The following is a 21,115-nucleotide window of genomic DNA, read 5'->3' on the forward strand; positions in this document are numbered from 1 at the left end:
CAACATTTTTTAAATCTGTATGAAATACTGCATAAAACAATATTATACAAACCTATTGTGGTAATCATTTCATGATGTATGTAAGTCAAATCATTATGCTGTACGCCTTAAACTTATATAAAGCTATATGTCAATTATATCTCAATACAATTGTAAAAAAAGAAAAACATTTAAAAAAGAAAAAAGAAATATGTATATAGATGTTAATGAACATACAATGTTTAAAGATGTAATTTGTGCCAATAAAAACATAAAGAGGAGGGATGGAGTTGTATAGGAGCAGAGTTTTTGTATACTATTGAAGCTAGGTTGGTATTAATTCAAACTAGTTTGTAATAAATTTGAGATATAAATTATAATCTCCAGTGTAACTACTAACAAAATAACTTTAAAATATACAAAAAAGGAAATGAGGAGGCAATCAAAATCGTACACTACAAAAAATCAGTTAAACACAAAAGAAAGCAGTAATGGAGGACTGAGAAACAAAAAAAGATGTAAGATTATATAAGAAACACACAGTAAAGTGGCAGAAATTCTTCCTTATCAGCAAGTAGTTTAAACATAAATGGAGTAAATTCTCAAATGAAAAGGCAGATACTAGCAAAATGGACTAAAAAAACATGATCCAATTATATGCTGTCTACAAGAGACTCACTTTATATCTAAAGATTCAAATAGATTGAAAGCGAAAGGACGGAAAAGATACTCCATGCAAACAGAAACTCAGAGAGCTGGAGTAGCTATATTAGTATCAGAAAAAATAGGTGTTAAATCAACAATTACTATGAGACAAAGAAAGCCATTATAATTGACATAATCAATCATCAAGAAGATATAACAATTATAAACATATATGCATCTAAAAACAGAGCTCCAAACTATGTGATGCAAAAGGGACAGAGCTGAAGGGAGAAATAATTATAAAATAACAGCTGAAGGCGTCAATATCCTACTTTCAACAATGGAATTATATGGAAGATCAAAAGAAAATAGAGGACTTGAACAACACTATAAACCACTTAAACATAATCAGACATACACAGAACCCTTCACTCTGCAACAGCAGAATACACATTCTTCACAAATACACGTAGAATTTCTTCAGGATAGATTATATGTCAGGCCAAATAACAAGTCTCAATAAATTTTAAAATACTGAATTCATATAAAGTATCTTTCCCTATCACAATAGGAACTAGAAATAAATGACAGAAGGAATTTCACAAACATGCAGAAGTAAAACAAACTCTTAAATAATATATATAGATACACACACACATATATGTATATACGTGTGTATATATACACGTGTGTATATACACACACACACACACGCACACACCAAAGGAATAGAACTGAGTTCCAGAAATAAACATATAGAACTATGGTCAACTGATTTTCAATACAGATACCAAGAACATTCAATGGGGAAAGAAGAGTCTTTTCAACAAATAGGACAACTGGACATCCACATGCAAAAGAATGACATTGGACCCTTGTCTCATCAGACACTATACACAGTAATTAATTCAAAATAGAATTAATGAGAACCTGAATAGAAGCACTAAAACCATATGACTCAGAGGAAAACAAAGGGGTAAATCTTCATAGCTTCAGATTTGGCAATGGTTTCTTAAGATATGACACCAATAGCACAGGCAACAAAAGAAAAAAGAAATAAACAGGATTTCATCAAAATTGAAAATTTTGCACTTCAAAGGATACTGTCAAGAAAATAAAAGGACAACCTACAGACTGTGACAAAATATTTGCAAATCATTTACTTGATTAGGGTCTAGGATCCAGAATATATGAAGAACTCTTACAACTTAGTAACAAAAAGGTAAAAAATCCAATTAAAAAATAAGCAAAGGCTTGAGTAGGTATTTTTGAAAGAAGATACACAAAGGGTGAACCAGAACGTGAGAAGATGCTTAATGTTAACAGTAACTTTATTCGGAAAGTGTGAATCAAAACCACAATAAAATGCTACTTCACACCCACCAGAATGTCTATCATTAAGAACAAAAACAAAAAATAACTAGTGTTGGTGAGGATGGAGAAACTGGAACCCTCATACACTGCTGGTGTGAATGTAAAATGGTACAGCCACTATGGAAAACAGGTTGGCAGTTCCTCAGTTAATTAAAGATAGAATTACCATATGAGGCAGGAATTCCACTCCTAAATATACATCCAAAGGAAGTGAAAATAGATTCTCAGACAAATCCTTGCACGTGAATTTTCCCTGTAGAACTCTTCACATAGCCAAAAGGTGGAAATAATGCAAATGCCTATCATCTACCGAATGGATAAACAAAATGTGGTATATCCACACAATGGAATATTACTGAGCCACAACAAGGAAGGAAGCACTGATAACATGCTATAACAATGGATAAACCTCAAAAACCTTATGCTAAGTGAAAGAAGCCAGACACAAAAGAATCATATATACGATTCTATATATATATATGAAATGCCCAGAGTAGGCAAACCCACAGAGACAGAAAGTAGACTCGTGGTTGCCAGGTGCTGTGGGAGGTGGGGGAGGGGAGAAGGAATGAGGAGTGACTTCTTACTGGGTAAGCCTTCCTCTTTGGATAATGAAAATATTCTAGAACTAGACAGTGCGAATGCTTGCACAGCACTGTGAATGTACCAAATGCCACTGTATTATACACTTCAAAATGGTTAAAATGGAAAGTTTTATGTTATGTATATTTTACCACAATAAAAGATAAATAAATATATAAATTATACATGGGGGAAAAGTTCATGCAAAATAATGTCAAGTAAGTAGAGGTCAACACAGCTTGGTAGAAATCATGAATTAAAAAGAAAAAAATTACAGAAATATGAAATAACCATATTAAGTGAAGGAATTATGGTTATAATTTTTGCAAAAGTGTTTAAATAATAAAATATTCTAAATTTGTGCCTATCTAAGCACCGGAGGGCAGCATCAGAAGCTTCTAGGGGACCAGTGAGATAAGCATAGCACTAAAAATCATCCTGTGCTGGTTCTTTGGAAGGTGGAGGCTGGTAATAGAGGCCTCTGAGAATGCTGAAAATTCTTGGTGGGTATCAGAAAGGATTATACTGAAAGTCCCAGGTCTTTCCCATGTTCCTGATTTGGGCATCACTTCACTGCCGATATGGCCATGACAGCAGCACGATCACAGAGGACAACCCAGATGTCAGCTCAAGCAAACAAAAATTGTGAGCAACCTTCTACCTGAACTCTCAATGGTTTAATATGTAAGTGAGATGACAGGTAAAAGTCAGCAAAAAAAAAAAAAAATTGCTCTTATAACCAGAATATCTGAAAAGCTGTTTGGTCCATAAATAACAACACATCTGGTGGGAAATGTCTCCATTATTGAGAGCACTGGGGACTAAGCCCCGGATGCCCCGAGCAGTCCTTGCAGAGGATGAGACATGTGGAGAGACAGAGGTCTAAGCATGCTGATGACACCTCCAGCTTTCTCATGGAAGCATTTTAACAGACAAACTGTAAAACTGGTCAGGAGTAAAATTTCAAAGTTCTCCAAAAGTTAAAGAGCAATAAAATATTTCCTTTGCTTACTGATAACACATGGAAAGGGGCTTTGAAAAGCAGCCTAGAAGTTCCAAAATGGTTAAACAGAGGTACCATATGACCCAGAAAAAGCATCCCCAGGTATATACATGAGAGAAATGAAAACATCTGTCCACACAACATCTTGCACACAAATGTCCACAGCAGCATTATTCACAAGAGCCAAAAAGTGGAAACAACCAAAATGCCCATCAGTCATTGAGCACATACACAAAATACACAATATCATGGATATTGCTCAGCCATAAAAAGGGATGAAGTACTGAGATCGCCTATGACATGGATGAACCTCAAAGACATTAATTACACCAAGTAAAGAAGCCAGACTCAAAAGACCACATATTGTGTGGTTCCATTTATATGAAGTGTCCAGAACAGGCTAGTCAAAGAGACAGAAAGCAGATTTGTAGTTGCTTAGGGCTGAGAGAGAGGAGGGAAGCTGGAGTGAGAGCTCAGGAATGCTGGGTTTCTTTTGGGGTTGATGAAAACTTCTAAAATTGACTTTGGCGATGGTTGCACAACTCTATGAACTGTGCTCTTTAAATGGGTGAGCTGTGTGATATGTGAATTATATCTCAAGAAAACTTTTTTTTTTTAAAAGAAAGTACAAGGAGAGTAAAACTAAAGGTCACTGCTGTTGATGAAGTTGAAGCTTCCAAGAGGACAAAAGGACTTCAGTAACAGGAAGCTGGGAAACATGGTCAAAGCTGTTCACATTGTAGATGCTGATCAAGAAGCAAGAAGGAAAAGAAAATCAAAGAATAAAAAGTATCACTAAAGGGACTTCCCTGGTGGCGCAGTGGTTAAGAATCTGCCTGCCAGTGCAGGGGACATGGATTCGAGCCCTGGTCCGGGAAGATCCCACGTGCCAAGGAGCAACTAAGCCTATGTCCACAACTACTGAGCCCACGCACCACAACTACTGTAGCCCGAGTGCCTAGAGCCCATGCTCCCCAACAAGAGAAGCCACCACACTGAGAAGCCTGCGCACCACAACAAAGAGCAGCCCCTGCTCACTGCAAGTAGAGAAAGCCCACATGCAACAACAAAGACCCAAGGCAGCCAAAAATAAATTAATTTAAAAAAAATTATTAAGATCTTCCAGAAATATTCTATGTGAGTGATAACGCCTTCTGGGAATTTATAGGGGATTACAGCTACTCTTTTCAAAAACACTTTTACTTGAGGTTCTTAGTACAAAGTTGAGTCTAAAACACTTGCCAAAGACAAGAAAACTACCCTAAACCAAGCAAATGCTTTGGTGAGCAGAAGTCCATGGAGATGATAAAATAAGATATAAAAATAATCACAAACTGCTGATATAACGAGACCAAATCCATGCAGAAAAAGCTTCGTGCAACAAGGGTGTGAGGGGTGAGGGGGTGGGAGAGGAGGCTATGTTCTCGTTTTTAAATTGGTTTCTTTTCTGAGCACAAGCGCTTTCTGTGTCTTCCTAACAATGCAGAGCCCACTATGTTCAGGAAACAGCGCAGCCTTTGTTCCAGTCCAGAGCCGATGGCTTTTGCTGTTCCAATTTCAAGATCATGACAAGCAGCACGCTGTGGTCCCTGACAGCTCAGCAGTTCAGGGCTTGGATGGAGTGCAGGGCGGGAGTATGGTGAGGGGGGCTAGACGGGTGGGCCACCTTGCTGAGTGGGGAAGCTGCATGGTCTCTCAGCCCTCCTCTGCATCCTCATCACCACACTGGGGAGTCCCTGCTCTTCCTGTGTCACTTGAATGCACAGATGACGTCTTATTTCCCTATCCCATCCCCTAGCCCAGGGCCCAGACCAGAAGGAAGTTAGGAAAACTAGGTGGTCAACACCATTGTATGCTTATATGTCGGCCTGGGCTGCCTTAACAAAATACCATAGGCTGGGGGCGCTTAAACCACAGATATATTTCTCACAGCTCTAGAGGCTGGAAGTCCCAGATCCAGCTGCCGGCTGGTAGGTTATATTTTGAGGCCTCTTCTTGTGCCTTACGGGAGGCTGCCATCTCTCTCGAGCTTTCTCTTGTGCACTCACAGGACAGAGAGAGGGAGCTGGGGAGAGGGAGAGAAAACCAGCCTGTGTGTGTGCTCTGGTCTCTTCCTCTTCCAAGGACGCTAATCCACACATGGGGACTTCCTAGGTTGCGCAGTAGCTAAGAATCCGCCTGCCAATGCAGGGGACATGGATTCAATCCCTGCTCCAGGAAGATTCCACATGCCACGGAGCAGCTAAGCATTTGTGCCACAACTATTGAGCCTGTGCTCTAGAGCCCGTGAGCCACAACTACTGAGCCCATGTGCCACAACTATTGAAGCCCACGCACCTAGGGCCCATGCTCCACAACAAGAGAAGCCACTACAATGAGCAGTCTGCGCACCACAATGAAGAGTAGCCCCAGCTCGCAGCAACTAGAGAAAGCCCGTGTGCAGCAACGAAGACCCAACACAGCCAATAAATTAAATAAATAAATAAATAAATAATCCATGCATGGGCCCCACCCTCATGATCCAATCTAATCCTAATTACCTCCAAATACCAACAAACACATTGGGGGTGAGGGCTTCAACACAAGAATTTGTGTTGGAGGAGACACAGCTCAGCCCATTGTGACATGCAATATACCAAACCACTACACTAGGTACAAAGAGAATTAATTAACTTTAAAGGACACTGTACATGCAGAAAAGGGAACCAAGGTAAGAATACAGCTTGATGAATTTTCACCAAATGAACACACCCAGGTAACCATGACCTAAGTCCAAAAAATAGCATATCCCAGCACACCAGAGTCCTCCTCACATTCCCTCCCAGTCAGGACCCCACCCTCTGCTAAAAAGGTAGGATTTAACACCATAGATTCGTTTTGTCTGTTTTTTGAATAATGTGTAAATGAATCACACAGCGTGGATTCTTTTGTGTCTGGCTTCTCTTGTTCAGTGTTATGTTTGTGCGTCGTTTTCATTGCTCTGTAGTGTTCTGTTGTATGAACACAGGCTCAACTCTTCTACTATTGATGGACGTCTGCGTTGCTTCCAGTTTTTGACTGCTATGAATGATGCTTCCATGAACATTGTAATACTTGCCTTTGGTACACACACAGCCACATACTCACACACTCAGTCACATGCACTTCTGCTGGGAACTCAGCTAGATGTCAAGTTGGTGGGTCATGAAATACTTATGTCCATTTGTGGCAGAAAAGGTCAAACGATTTCAGAGTGGTAGAATGAATTTACCCCCCTATCAGCCATCTATCAGTTCCACTTGTTCCACCCTTGCCAACCCTTGAGAATGTCAGTCTTTTCAATGTTTACCATTCTAGGAGGTGTGTACTTGTCCCTCATTGCATTTTTCAGTTTGTATCTCCCCAATTATAATGAGATTGAGCAACTTTTCCTATCTCGTTGTCTCCTGGATATCATCTTTTATAAAGTGGCTGTTGTCCATTTTTCTATCGAGTTGTCCTTTTCAAAATTCCTTCATCTGGAGGCATTCTTCATATATTCTCAAGGTGAGCCCTGCATCAGCTATTCGTGCTGCAGATATTTTCTCCCACTAGATGGCTTGTTTTCTCACTCTATTAATGGTGTGTTTAAGAGAAGTTCATAAGTTTAATGTAGCCTACTTTACCAACATTGTCTTCTATAATTTGCACATTTCTGCATCCTGTTTAAGAAATCTTCCCCTATCTCAAAGTCATGAACGTGTTCTCATGTGTCAACGTTTAGAATTTCTGTTACCTGTAATTCATATTTGGATCTATACTCCACATAATACACTTAAATTTTTATTGGTGTATAACTTAGATAAGGTGCACAAATCTTAAACTTGATGAATTTATATACACATATGTACCCACCACCCAGATCAAATTATTGAACATTTCTCACACCCTTGAAGGATCTCTCATACCTCCTTCAGTCAATAACCTCCAAAGATAACAATATGCTGCCTCTATCACCATCAATTATTTTGCCTGTTTTGGAACTTTATATACCCAAAATCATACATTTTGTGTGCTTCTGTGTCTGATTATATTTTGCTCAACAATAATGCTGATTAACATTGAGATTCATCCATGTTGTTGCATGTTGCAGCTGTTCATTCATTTTCATTATTGTATAGTATTCCATCACATAAATACATCACAACTTCTTGTTTATTTATTTATTTTGGCTGCACTGGGTCTTAGCTGTGGCACGAGGGATTTTTAGTTGCTGCATGCAGACTTTTTTTAAACTACAGTTGACTGTTTATTTTATCGGCTGTGTTGGGTCTTTTTTGCTGTGCTCGGGCTTTCTTTAGTTGCGGTGAGTGGGGGCTACTCTTTGTTGTGTGCAGGTTTCTCATTGCTGTGGCTTCTCTTGTTGCAGAGCACAGGCTCTAGGCACGTGGGCTTCAGTAGTTGCAGCACATGGGCTCAATAGTTGTGGCTCACGGGCTTAGTTCCTCCACAGCATGTGGAATCTTCCTGGAGCAGCGATCGAACCTGTGTCCCCTGCATTGGCAGGTGGATTCTTAACCACTGCGCCACCTAGGAAGCCCCATGCAGTCTTCTTAGTTGTGGCATGCAGATTCTTTTTTTAAATATTTACTTATTTATTTACTTTTTACTGTGTTGGATCTTCATTGCTGGGCACGGGCTTTTCTCTCTACTTGTGGCAAGCAGGGGCTACTCTTCATTAAGTGTGCAGGCTCCTTAGTGCGATGGCTTCTCTTGTGGAGCACAGGCTACAGACTCAGCAGTTGTGGCTCCCAGGCTTAGCTGCTCTGCGGCATGTGGGATCTTCCCAGACCAGGAATTGAACCCGTGTCCCCTGCACTGGCAGGTGGATTCTTAACCACTGCGCCACCAAGAAAGTCCGTGACATCCAAACTCTTAGTTGCCACATGCATGTGGGATCTAGTTCCCCAAGCCGGGATGCAACCTGCGCCCCCTGCATTGGGAGTGCAGAGTTTTTTACCCACCTGGCACCACCAGGGAAGTCCCCATCACAACTTCTCTACCCATTCTCCTTTTGATAGACAATTATGTTGTTTCTTATTTCAAGGTATTATAAATAAAGTTGCTATGAATATCCTTGTACATGTCTTTTGAAGGACATAAACACTTTTATGTTGGACATCAACACTTTTATGTTGGACATCTACCAGGATACACAAAATTTTGATGCTACCATACTACAAAAAACATGTAGATTAGTCAAGCTCTCCCTGTCAAATACATATAACATATTTGATCTACAATATATCTATAGTTCCCACAAGTATAATTCTTTCTGGAAAAAAAATTGTGAAAACCACTTTCTATTTTTGATTTTGAAATAATTTCAGACTTACCAAACATTACAAAACACAAAGAATTTCACATGCCCTTCGTCCAAATTTCTCAAATGTTAATATTTCACTATATTTGCTTTATTATTACCTCTCTCTAACGCGTGTGTGTGTAAATATGTGATCTTGACACTGTTGAAGAGTATTGGCTGGTTACTTTGTAGATTGTATACATTTGGGTTTGTGTGATGTTTCCTCACAGTTGGGTTCAGGTTATGTGTTTGGGGCAGGAATAACACAGATGTGATGCTGCGTCCTTCTCAGAGGTTCACATCTGAAGGCACAGATGTCAATCTGTTCCATTACTGACGTTGCTAACTTTCATCACTTGGCAAAGGTGGTATCTGCCAGGTTTCTCCATCATAATATTACTATTTTCCCTTTGTAATTAATCAACATCTTATGGGGAGATGCTTTGAGACTATGTAAACATCCTGTTTCTCATCATACTGTCATTTCCTAGTTTTAGCATCCATTGATGATTCTTCTCTGAAACAATTTTTACGGGAATGGTTGAAAACTAGTTTTTGTTTGTTTTTAATAACTTCAAATTTTTAAAAATCTTACAGTAATAACCAGTACTTCTCGCAAATCAAATGGAAGCCTGGAAGATCATCAGACTTTTACCACAAAAACATCCCCAGAGTCACTTTCAAAGATTAAAAAAATAAAACTGGCAAACTGGTGGTGGCACCGGCAGTGGCCGCATTCTCAGGCAAAGTGTAACCCTCACCTGGAGGCCTGAGAGGCAGCCAAAGAAGCAAGAGAACAACTCTCCTAAAAGTCTCCACTCGTGTACAAACTACCCACAGACAATCTTGGTGCAGGCTGAGAAAAGATGTTCTGCATGCTCAAAGCATCTCATTCTAGAAGGAGCACATAAGGTCAGCCAGGGTGGGGATGGGGAGCAGGTGTTGGGGTCCAGCTCATGTCTTCTCTGGAGACAAAGGAGAAGGTGAACTTCGGCCTGTGTTTCTAGGATATTCTCACCTCTACAGCTCTCCCCAGGCTGGGACCTGCTCACCTGTTTAAATACCAAACCCAGCACAGACAACCTGCTGCACCAGCTGGGATCCTGCTATCCTGCGGCTTAACTAGTCAGGCTCCCTGCAAGCAAAGTCACCAAATGAGCTGACATAGAAACAGCTTCTAATTTATAAGTGGACTAAGTCCCAAAAGCTCATTCTGAAAGCCGAGGGTTAGAAATAAGAAAGATGGGGCTGGAAAGAGACGGTCTCCAGGTTAGCTCACAAAACCAGTAACTCTCAAAGAAGCTGCATGGAGGACTGAGGGCCGTGAACAGAACCTTGTCTCAGAACATGATTCCTACGAGATGATGACTTACCTAGGCGCCAGGAAGACAACTTGCCCCAACTCGTCCAGTACAGTTCCACTCAGCAAAACCCAAGTTAGCATCTCTGATGTGTCAGGCCTTGTGCTGAGCCCTGGGATAGCAAGGAAGGGGAAGATAGGGTCTCTGCCCTTGAAACTGGCAGTGGGAGATGTCTGCCAAGAGATAGACACAGGGTCACCATGACTCCAGTGGATGATGGAGCTTGGGCCCCACAGGTGTATTCCGACTGGCTGGTCATGAGCAGGCTCACGGGCTAGGGTTACCTGCTCAGCGGACAGCTAAGCCCCGCTGCCGCAAAGCATGTGTCACTCTACCAGTGGTTACATGGCAGTCCAATTTTCCCTGCAAAGGAGACATATCCGCCAGCTGTTTCTTTTCTCTCCAACCCACAAAGTAATACATTTTTCATACCTGTACCTGTGGTTCCTGGCTTTTACCAATCCCCTCCCTCGAATTCCTTGAAAACATTAGCATTTTCCAAGAAGAAATGAACCGCAGTAGAAGGGTATGGTCTGATAACAGGTCATCTTTTCTGCCTGAGTCTCCAACTCTGAAACCTGCAATTCATCAGAGCTAAGATTTTAAGAGCAATGCGACTTTCTGTGCAACTAAGAAAGACAAAAAAGCTGCCAGGTGAACAATGGCACAAAGGAAGACACCATCCACCGTGGGACCCAGCTCAACACTGAGCTGTTACAATGTGAACAAAGATGTATTCTAGAATCAATTAAAAACAATAATTCTGGTTAGTCTGACAGGCTCCAGGCGCTGTGTGCTAGGTGTCCAGACAGGAACACAGAAGTGGACAAAAGCGATGATGTCAAGGCCCCGCCCCAATCAAATGGGAATACACCCTTATTGTCTAAACTTTACTTCTCAGTCTGCCATCTCCCTCCCAAGCCCCCACCACCCAACCATCCAGGGACTGCTCCTCCTCAATCTCACTCATATTCTTTCCACAGTAAGGAAACCATCTTAGAGCACGGCTCCCCGGTCTGGCCATGCTCCCTCCTCCCCAGTCCAGCCCCGGGACTGGGGCTCCATCTGCCAAATGCATCCCACTGCAGGGTTAGTGCCTCCCCAAGTCCTGCAAACCCAAGCCCAAAGCCTTTAAGTTTCTGCCTCCATCTCCAGCCTCTCCTACTCTCCATCCTGGTCTCACATGTGCTTTCAACACCCACCTCACCTCACTTTTTCGTTCTTTTACTTTCCAGGCTACAAGAAAAATAAAATAGGACTTCCCTGGTGGCACAGTGGTTAAGAATCTGCCTGCCAATGCAGGGGACACTGGTTGGATCCCTGATCCGGGAAGATCCTACACTGTGGAGCAACTAAGCCCGTGCACCACAACTATTGAGCCTGTGCTCTAGAGCCCACAAGCCACAACTACTGAGCACACGTGCTGCAACTACTGAAGCCCACCCACCTAGAGCCCATGCTCTGCAACAAGAGAAACCACTGCACTGAGAAGCCTGCACACTGCAACTACAGAAAGCCCCTCACAGAAAAAGACCCAAAGCAGTCAAAAATAAAAATGAAAAAGTAATCTGCCTTAAAGTATGACCACCAGGCCAAATAATTATGGACTCCAAAGTGCTTTGGGCCTTGATACGAAAAGATTCAAGATTAACTCAGAATATTACAACTACTGTGCTTTTATGAAGACAGCTTCTTCAAGATGCCTTATTCCTAACACAATGCTTTATGTCTGTCCTTTTAAACAAGTATTTAATAGCTCAGGAATGTAAGTGAGGGCAGAGGCTCTGGTCAGCAAGGACTCCGCTCACGAAATGAGATGAGTTGTATCCACAAAGAAAAGCCAAGCAGTCTCCAGCATCATAAACCACACATCCATCAAACTGGGCAGGCGCTGGGAACAGAAAGCCCTTCTGGAAAGAAAAGCAGCAGCGACCCTTCGTGCCCTGGGGAACATGAAAAACAAACGACAAAAAACAACAAACCACCAAATCAACCAAAACATAAACAAATTCCAAATTAGTTTGAAGAAACCTCCACACCAATAAAGCAAACCATGCCCCGGTGACTGTGCCACCCGGGGAGAGGGGGGCCTGGCCCGTCTTGGTTGGGGCCATCCCTGCGCCCAGATCAGAGTCAAACGCAAACGCACACAGGACTCCGTGAAAGTATAAGACAGGGGCAGAGCTGACCCACACCGGCGAGCTTAGGACCGACGGCAGTCCCTGCGAGCCGTAACTGTGTCGCCACCACGCGCCTCTCCAGGATCTTCAGCCTCCGTCTCCTCACCTGTAAAACGGAGCTGGCCGGCCCACCCCTGAGCTGCAGCACGAGGCCGGCACAGGGAGCCCTCACCAACATGGGCGGGCAGGCGGGGCTCAGGAGGCCGGGGAGCCGGGCCGGGGAGCCGGCGGCTAGTGGGGAAAGGGAGCAGGCACAGGTCTCCAGCACCGTGGGTGTGGGGGTGGAGGACGGGGGACCGGTGGGCCGGCCGCGGCCAGGCGTGGTCCTACCTCCAGGGCCACCACGGCGCACCTAAACCGCCGACCTCGGCAGGCCACAGGCTTCTAGTAACAGACTTTCCGACCACCGCTCCCAGTCCGCCCAGCCTCAAGGGCGCATGCGCAGCCCCGCCACGTGCGAACCACGTGTGCGCCCCCTAGGGTGCCGGCGCCAGCAGGCGCGCTTCCGGGGACGGCTTGCCTACCCCACCCGCCCCTCCCCCGCCAACCGCGGATCGAACACCTTAGTGCTCACCTGGCGTGCATTGTACAGGTGAGGACACCGAGGCCCAGGTGGAAAGGGCCACTTGCCAAAGGCACAGGGACAGAGGTGGGTGGTGTCAAGTTTTGATTCCAGAACAGACCTGGCCTTTCTACCACTTACGTTCTTTTTGAAGTTGAGACACTACAGGCCTCGTGTGTTGAGAGCTCTCAGCTCATAACCACCATCCATGGTTATGACTCGCCACGTTTTGCTTTGAGAACAGATCTGTTCCTGAGTGTGTGTGTGAATGTCCGTGTGTCTGTGTGCACCTGCTTTGGAGGGTCTTGGCCCTCAGACTCACAGTCAACAAATACTGGTGGAGCCCCATCCCTGTGGCTGGCACTGAGCTGGGCCATTTACACCTTATTCCTTTTTATCCTCAGCCAGTCCTGTCATTAGTTAAAACTCACATCCTGCTCTTCTGGAGAGCTGATTTTTAATTAGGCATCACGGAACAACTAAATCATTCTCTTGCGTGGTTTTTCAGGCAAGCTGATGGTAGAGCTGCCACTGGAATTCTGGTGAAGCCCATACTGTGAGCTCTTCTGGGGCCAGGATGTGATGGGTGGGAAGGCAGCAGCCCTGCTGTGGCGGGAGGCCTTCCCAGCAACATTGACTTCCTTTGATCTACAGCTCTAGGAGTCCGGGCCCATTAATTCATCTGACTTCCAGCTGTCAAAAGGGATAGTGGAGAGACTGAAAGGATCCCATCTGAACTCCTTACTGTTCTTTTGAGAACTCCTGCTGTTTTAAATGTTTTAAGCATATATAGGTTAGATCCATTTTAATGAATATCCTTTCAAAGTCTAAGATAAAGAGACAGGCAAAATTGAAAACCTACACAAGCATAATCCTTTTCAGAGTATAAATGTTTCCCCCAATTTTACCTCTTCACAGCAAGCTGGAGGGCATTACTGCTACCCTCATTCTTCGGGGGAAGAAACTGAGGCTTGGAGGCCACCTGCCTGGCCCAGGGGCCATACATGGGGTTATGAGAGCCAGCATTTAAGCCCAGGGCTCTCCTTGCTGCTGGCCTGTTTTTCCCCACATGTCACAGGTTTTGCCTTCACTTTAGGGACCCGTTGTCCTACTTTGTGTTCAGGCTCTGTGTTCTTGAGGCCCTCTGCATTCGTTCTTCCCAGAGGACCCTGGAGAGAGAAAAGGAAGTTTGGCCAACAGGGCTGCTTTGGGTGGCTCATGGACTACAGGAGAGGACCCCTCCAGGGCCTGGCCATATGCAGCTGAGGACCTGCCCCATTGTCCTCTCCCTCTGCCCCTCCTTCCTCCTTTTCCTCCATCTCCTCTTCCTGGGATCTCTGTTGCCTCAGGCCCTGCCCCATGGGACCACTTGCTATGCATGCCCACTCCTAGTGACTTGATCTCTTAGCCCAGTTAAAAAACTGTGTTCCTAAGTGTCCTTTGAACAGCCCTAGTGATGGAACTGATTCAGGGGAGCTGGCTTTGCTCCTTCCCAAGTCATGCCATGTGAGTAGCTGCTTATTCTTCCAAAGGCCAGCCTGGAGTGACACTTTTAATTATTTTTATTCATCCATGGCTTCTACTTCATGTAATTTTCATTTATCAATCATGTAATAGTTGCTGCATCCACAATATGCATTGTAATTTAATCCTTTTTAACGACCCTACAAAAGGGAAATTGGAGGTTCAGAGAGGTTAAGAAAGTTGCCCAAGTTGCACAGCTGCTAGTTACTGAGACCATCTAAACCCACATTTCTCTGATTCTATAGTCTATACTACTTCCTCCACATTACACTAACTGATTTCAAGAGCTATTAGAGAAAAGATAAAAAATCAAAATCACAAAGCCCAAATTTTGGCCAACAGGACTAATATGATTATGTAAATGAACATTAAATCTGTCTCTGAGCTTCTTGGAAGCAAGAAAAAAAGGGGGTGGGACATGAAGGTCTACATGTTTCTCTATATAATATAGAGTCTCTGAGGTAGGAGGAAATAAAAATTTCCCCTTATTTTCTATTCCAGAAGTATTTTCTCATGTGGGATTTTATACAAGGATACTATATAACAAAACAAAGTTTTCAACAACCAGGTACAGCAAAAGACAGATCAACAATTGGTCTGTGTGATGCATTCCTCCGTTCAGTAATTATTCAACAAACCCTGAGCACCTAGCGTGCCTTAGCCACCGAGATGCAAAACACATGCAGAAAGATAATTACCCTGCAGTGTGGTCAGCCCCGTAATGGAGGTGTGCCTGATGCTTCTAGAGTGGGATTGATCTTAGAGAGACAGCAGTGAGCGGTCCTGAAGAGAGGTCTTAGTTCCCTGCCCAGGAATTGAACCTGGGTAGCCTGGATAAAAAACCAGGAATCCTAGCCACTAGACCACGAGGGGCTAGAGGCTAGAAGCAAAGTGGCCCTGGCTCATTCCCCTGTTTGAAAGCAAGAATGTTTCAAGGAGGCAAAAACTGTAAAAACAGGTACAAAGTTTGTTATTAGAGACACAGCACAATGTATGGGAAGGCACACAGTGAAGCAATTTGTATATTTAAGATAGAAGCAAGGCAGAGATACACTCCCAGAGAGAAAGGGTAAGGGCATCCTCTCTAATGAGGAGGAGAGCAATAAGTCAGAAGCTAGACAGAGATACACACCTGAGAGGAGTGTGGGTATCCTGAATGAGGAGAGCAGTAAGAAGGTGATTTAAATCCCTTATATAGGAGAGTCCTTCCAGGTCTTTGTTTACCTTTGGCCAATTATCTTGTTTCGGTTTTCACACCTGACTGGTCTTAGAACCCTCCCCAAGATGCATGCGCAACTTTTTGCTAAGATGGATCCCACCGCAGAGGCCTGTGGGTGCATGTCCATACATATTATGGGGTGGCACCCCCTCCCTTTTTAACCCGCCAGGAGCCTTCCTACACATGTGTAGACAGAGAAGGTTTCCTTGACCTCAGGAGTGGTCATCTTATCTCTTTACTTTAGCAGACCTCATCTTCTGCCACTAGCTTTGTCCTTGGAGTGTCCGGGTGAGAACAAAGCTTCAGTTTTACTCCACTTGACAAACACCAGCTGTCCAGCCCAGGGGCCCATCTATATCCTACCTCAGGATGACACCCTGCTGGGTGGGGGTGTCTGATGACCTCACAGGCAAGGTAGCATTTGCCCAAAGTCTTGAAGTTTGAGTTGGAATGGCAAATTATTTCCACAAGGAGGAAAAAGCATTCAAGGAATGTGCAAAGACATGAATGCAAATGGTGCACTTGAGGGCTGGAATGTCGCTTATCAGCTGGGGAGTACAGGACTCATAGGTGACAGCCAGCTTGAGGAGGGCCAGGCTTAGGGGTTTCCTCAGCAGGATCCAATTCAGTACTGAAGGAAGAGACACCAGAGTTGGGAGGAGCCGGGAACAGGGAGTCCCCAAAAAGGTAGTTACAAGAATGCACATGGGAATCGATGGCTAGGCCCCAAGAGGGGCCACCCTGGGGACTATTGCTGGGGAAGAACCCCAGACTGACAGGAGCAAAAGATGGGAGGGGAACCCCAGTGTGTCAGCCCAGAGGACAGATCCCATTAACTGGATGAGTGGACACAAAGTGAGTTCAGTTGGAAACTAGGTCGATTTTAAGAGTCCACGGAGAATTCAGGGGGTGAGGTCTAACACAAAGTTATTCCTGTAGATGAAGCGTATAATTATCAAAACAAAAACCAGTGAGGGTGATGCAATGCAAGACTCCACCGATGGGCCCAGAGCCCTTTTGGGGCTAAAACACTCCACCCTGGGACAGAACTGAGATGAGAGGATGAGGACTGGATAAAGGGTATATGCTATAGGCTATCCTTGGTATGTCACTTTTCCATGGTTTTGTATTTTATTGTATTGTATTGTATTGTATTGTATTGTATTGTATTCTTTAGACCTGTATTTATTTATTTATTTATGGCCACGTGGGTTCCTAGTTCCCTGACCAGGGATCGAACCCGCACTCCCTGTATTGCAAGTCCTAACCCCTGGACAGCCAGAGAAGTCCCTTTAGACTTGTATATAGATGATGATTTGAGCTCAGGCTCTCTGATGTCATTCTGGGAGGAGAAACTTTTGGAAGCTCCTTCATTGAATCTTCTGCTTACTCTGAGCTGAACAAGTGTCCAGTTCAGAGGAATTGTCCCAATAACCCTATGGATTCATGAACTTATTTTTTGAATGTATTTACATGCATGTGTGCTTATGTATAATGTGTTCCCACTGGCTTACAAAAGCAGCATAATTGTCTTTTATGGAGACAACTGGGATTTGTTGAATACTTACTACATGCTGGACTCCATGCTAGGCACTTGGGTAAGGAGAGGAACGAGATGAATGTGGTCCAGGAGGTCCTGCCCCGGAGAAGCTCACACTCTAATGGGAGAGAAAGGCGGATACCCAGCCACTCTCTCAGCATCAAAGGCAGCACAGCCATTCCCCATACGCTGCCTCATTTGACCCTCACAACTACCCCGCGAAGTGGACCTTTCTTTTTTGTGCTTGATTTCTAAAAATTGAGATGTAATTCATATACCATAAAACTCATTCTTTTAAAGTGTACAATTCAGTGGCTTCTAGTATACGCGCAAGGTTTTGCAATCATTGCCACTAATTCCAGAACATTCTCCAAAGAAAAACCAGTACCCATTAGCAATCATTTCCCTTATTCTCCCAGTTCCTGGCAACCGCTAATCTCCTTTCTGTCTCTATGAATTTGCCTATTCTGGACATTTCCTATTTGTTGAAAAAAACTGTTCTTTTCCCCACTGTCTTTGTGCCCTTCTTGAAAATCAATTGACCATTAATGTGTATGTATTTCTGGACTGAGGTTATAGGTTACCATTTTACAGAGGTTCAGAGACGTTAAGCTACTTGGCCAAGCTCACAGAGCTAATAAAGAAGACACTGGATCCAAACCTAGCTCCTTAGATCTGTCTAAAGTGCTAGAAGAAAACACGATGGGGGAACAATTAACTCTCCACCCCGGGAGGCAGATGTCAGGACTGGCCCTAAATTCCCCAAAGGGAAAAAGCAGAGAGGCCTTTGGAAAAACAGCAAAAAATAAGCTGTGGTTGGAATGCTAAGTGCAGGGGCAGCAGAGGCAGGATTTAAAGACTTGTCAGGGTATTTGGCCTTCATTCTTTGGGAGAGGGGGAGTCACTGAAGGTTTGTAAACAGGGAAGATGTGGGCAGGAGAGGAAGAGGTGGAGGACACTTGGAGAGGAAAGAAGAGTTTGGATAGCTTGACTTCGCAGTCCCTAAAGAACCACGAGGTGCAGGCAGGGGTGGGCAGCTTAGCTGGGAGGGCAGGCTGGGGGCGGAAAGAGGGCTCTGGTGGGGCGTGAGTAAAGGAAATGGAGCTGAGATCCAACCTCCAGCAGAGGGAGAAGAGCCAAGAAGAGAGGCTGAAAGGCAAGGTCAGTTTGAGGGAGGCAAGAAGGGGGTGGTTAACGATGGGAAGGTATCTAAGAAAATGAGGCTGTAAAAAGAGTCTGGGGGTTGGCAAATAGGAGGCCAATAGGAGGACAGAATTTCAGGGCACAATGTGGTCAGAAGGCCGGTTGGTGAGACCACGTGTAAATAGTTGCTGAAGACGTTGACACAGGGAGGGAGCAGCTCTTGCAAGAAGTCTGAAACGAGAAGACAGATTGAGGGCAGAGAGGCACTGTGCGGAGGAAAGACTCATGCCTCAGCATCCTTGAAGGCCAAGGGCAGGTACCTGATGCAGGGAGAGGAGAAAGAGCCTGGCAGGTGAAGGAGCAGTCCTGGGGAGGAGAGACCCAGTTCTTCCAAGACCAGAGGGAAGGGAGGAAGGGAGGGGAAGAGGTGGGTCAAAGAGGAAGAGGAAGGAAGGGAGGCTGAGTGAAATATTAGTACAGCGGGCAGGGCTGGGGCTTAAGAACAGTGAGTGAAAGAACTGCCAAGCTCCCAACACCAATGGCTCAGCCAAGGGCAACAGTCACAAGCCTGTCATAGTGTGTGACGTTCTCCAGCAGTGCTAGCCACCTTGGAAGCAGAAAGCAAATGGTTGGGCAAATTTAGTGTTGGGATCAGTGGGCAAGGGAGCAAGGAACTGAGGATGTCGGTGACAGTGTGGTTGAGCCATCTGAGCAGGGATTGTCCCAGCCGGACAATCATGCTGGTTACTCCCTGCCTGGCCCCCCAGGTCCACTCTCCACCCCTCTTCCTGCTCTCTATGCTTGCGGTGGGGCTGACCTCCATGGCCTCATCAAGGGACTCCCTTGCCCTCTGGTTTCCAGCTAGGCAGGGGGGAGGGTGGGAGGAGAGAGAGGTAGGGCAAGCACTGCCCCCCCCACGCCCACCACCAGTCTCTGGCCAGGGCACGGCACCTCCTGCTGCTACAGCTGACACCAGGCCAACACTGCCTGGCCTAGGTGATCAGCTCATCCCACTGCAGCCACCCCTGGTCCTCACCATCCCCTGGATCTCCCTAAACCCTGTGTACCCTCTGCTAACAGTCTTCTTCTAATCTCTTCCATGTGGTGCAGCTGGGCCCCAAGTGACTTGGGAAGAACAGATCCCATGGGCAGGCCCAGCGGGAGGAGGGTGGAGGGGGAAGGAAGGGGATGGAGGGGGAAGGAACAGGTGGATGTGGAGGAAGAGAGGAATACTAGGACTTCCCAGGTGGGGCTCTGTTTCCTCCCTGAAAGAGTAAGCAGAGCTCTATGGGGCTGGGCAGGGGGATCCATGGGTGAGAGAAGGGTCCTGGGAGGAGGAAGGGTGGCAATTCACCTTTCTCCTGTGTGAGCTGTCCTGTGCTGCCCCCCTAGTTCACCAGACTGCTTTCACTTCTTACACACACACACACTTTTATTTTTGGTGGGGGTGGGGGGGATGAACCATGTGGCTTATGGGATTTTAGTTCCCTGACCTGGGATGGAAACTGGGCCCTTGGTAGTGAAAGCAGAGTCCTAACCACTGAACAAACAGGGAATTTCCGCCCCCTCCCCCACACTTTAATAAGAAGCTTCCTTGGACCCCTCTGGGCGCCAGCCCTGGCCAGGAGCCATGCTGACAGCGGTTCCAGGTGACCCATTTTGGATCTGCAGCATCTGCACAAAAACATTCGGTTTGTTCTGACCTGGCTTTTCCGCCAGAAGTGTTCTGATGCCCAGCAGCCTGCCAGCGGTCCAGCCGCTTTGTCACATCGTCCTCAGGCCTCCCTAGGGGCTCCAGGGCTCTGCACTGGCCCTGGCTGCTGCAGGATGGGGTGAGCCCTCACATGGCAACTGTCTCGCCCACCCGTTATAATTAAAAAAATTGGCCCTACATCTGCTTTTATAAGCGGTCAGGGCCTCTGTGGTCCAGTCAGAGCTGCTCTTCCTGGTGACAGAAATGCAGATTAAGTCCTTTTTTCAACCCCATTCTTTCAAGCTTGTGTGAACTCGGCCCAAGTGAAGAACAATCTCCCCCCTTCCACTTTCTTGTGACAGATTCAAGGCAGAAATCACATTTTATTCATTCTTGAATAGTGACCAGCCTTGGCCCATGGAAAGGACTCAATATAACCTCCCTAACATTGAGTCTCTGCAAATCAATTATACAATCTCCCAAAATAATATGAATAGCCAATTGTAAAAATGTTTATTTCACTTCTGAATAGGTAATACATTCACAGTTAAAAAAACAAGACCCCCAAATGGTGTAAGAGGTCTGCAGTGAACAGTTTCACCCCACCCCTGTCTTCAGGGGCCCAGTTCCCTCCCCCACCAATCCCCCTTCCCCCAACAGGGACTTGTATCCAGTTCCTGGGTATCCTTCCAGAATTCCTTTAGGTACATACAAGCAACTATGACTATACTGAATAGATAGTTTTCTAACAAATACTGATTAATGATTAAAATTTTTTTATTGAAGTATAGTTGCTGTACAATGTAAGTTACTGGTGTACAATACAGTAATTCACAATTTTTAAATAATTTAGAGTTATTATAAAATATTGGCTATATTCCCCGTGTTGTATAATATATCCTTACATGTTATTATGTATAAATATAATAGCTTGTACCTCTTAATCCCTTCCCCCCATCTTGCCCCTCCCTCCTTCCCCCTCCTCAC

General features: G+C 44.8%; 1 protein-coding gene across 1 annotated transcript in view; it reads right to left on the reverse strand.

Moving 5' to 3' along the window:
* The window catches only part of FAM178B (family with sequence similarity 178 member B), a 98,609-nt gene extending 84,594 nt beyond the window's left edge, over window positions 1-14,015 (reverse strand). The window contains 2 exon segments of the mRNA XM_057743370.1: window positions 12,554-12,773; window positions 13,918-14,015. Of these exon segments, the coding sequence (XP_057599353.1) occupies window positions 12,554-12,773; window positions 13,918-14,015 (318 nt within the window).
* Between the last annotated feature and the right edge of the window lie 7,100 nt (window positions 14,016-21,115).

Source organism: Hippopotamus amphibius, chromosome 7 (genome assembly GCF_030028045.1).
Source record: "Hippopotamus amphibius kiboko isolate mHipAmp2 chromosome 7, mHipAmp2.hap2, whole genome shotgun sequence".
In the NCBI taxonomy this organism is placed as follows: Eukaryota; Metazoa; Chordata; class Mammalia; order Artiodactyla; family Hippopotamidae; genus Hippopotamus; species Hippopotamus amphibius.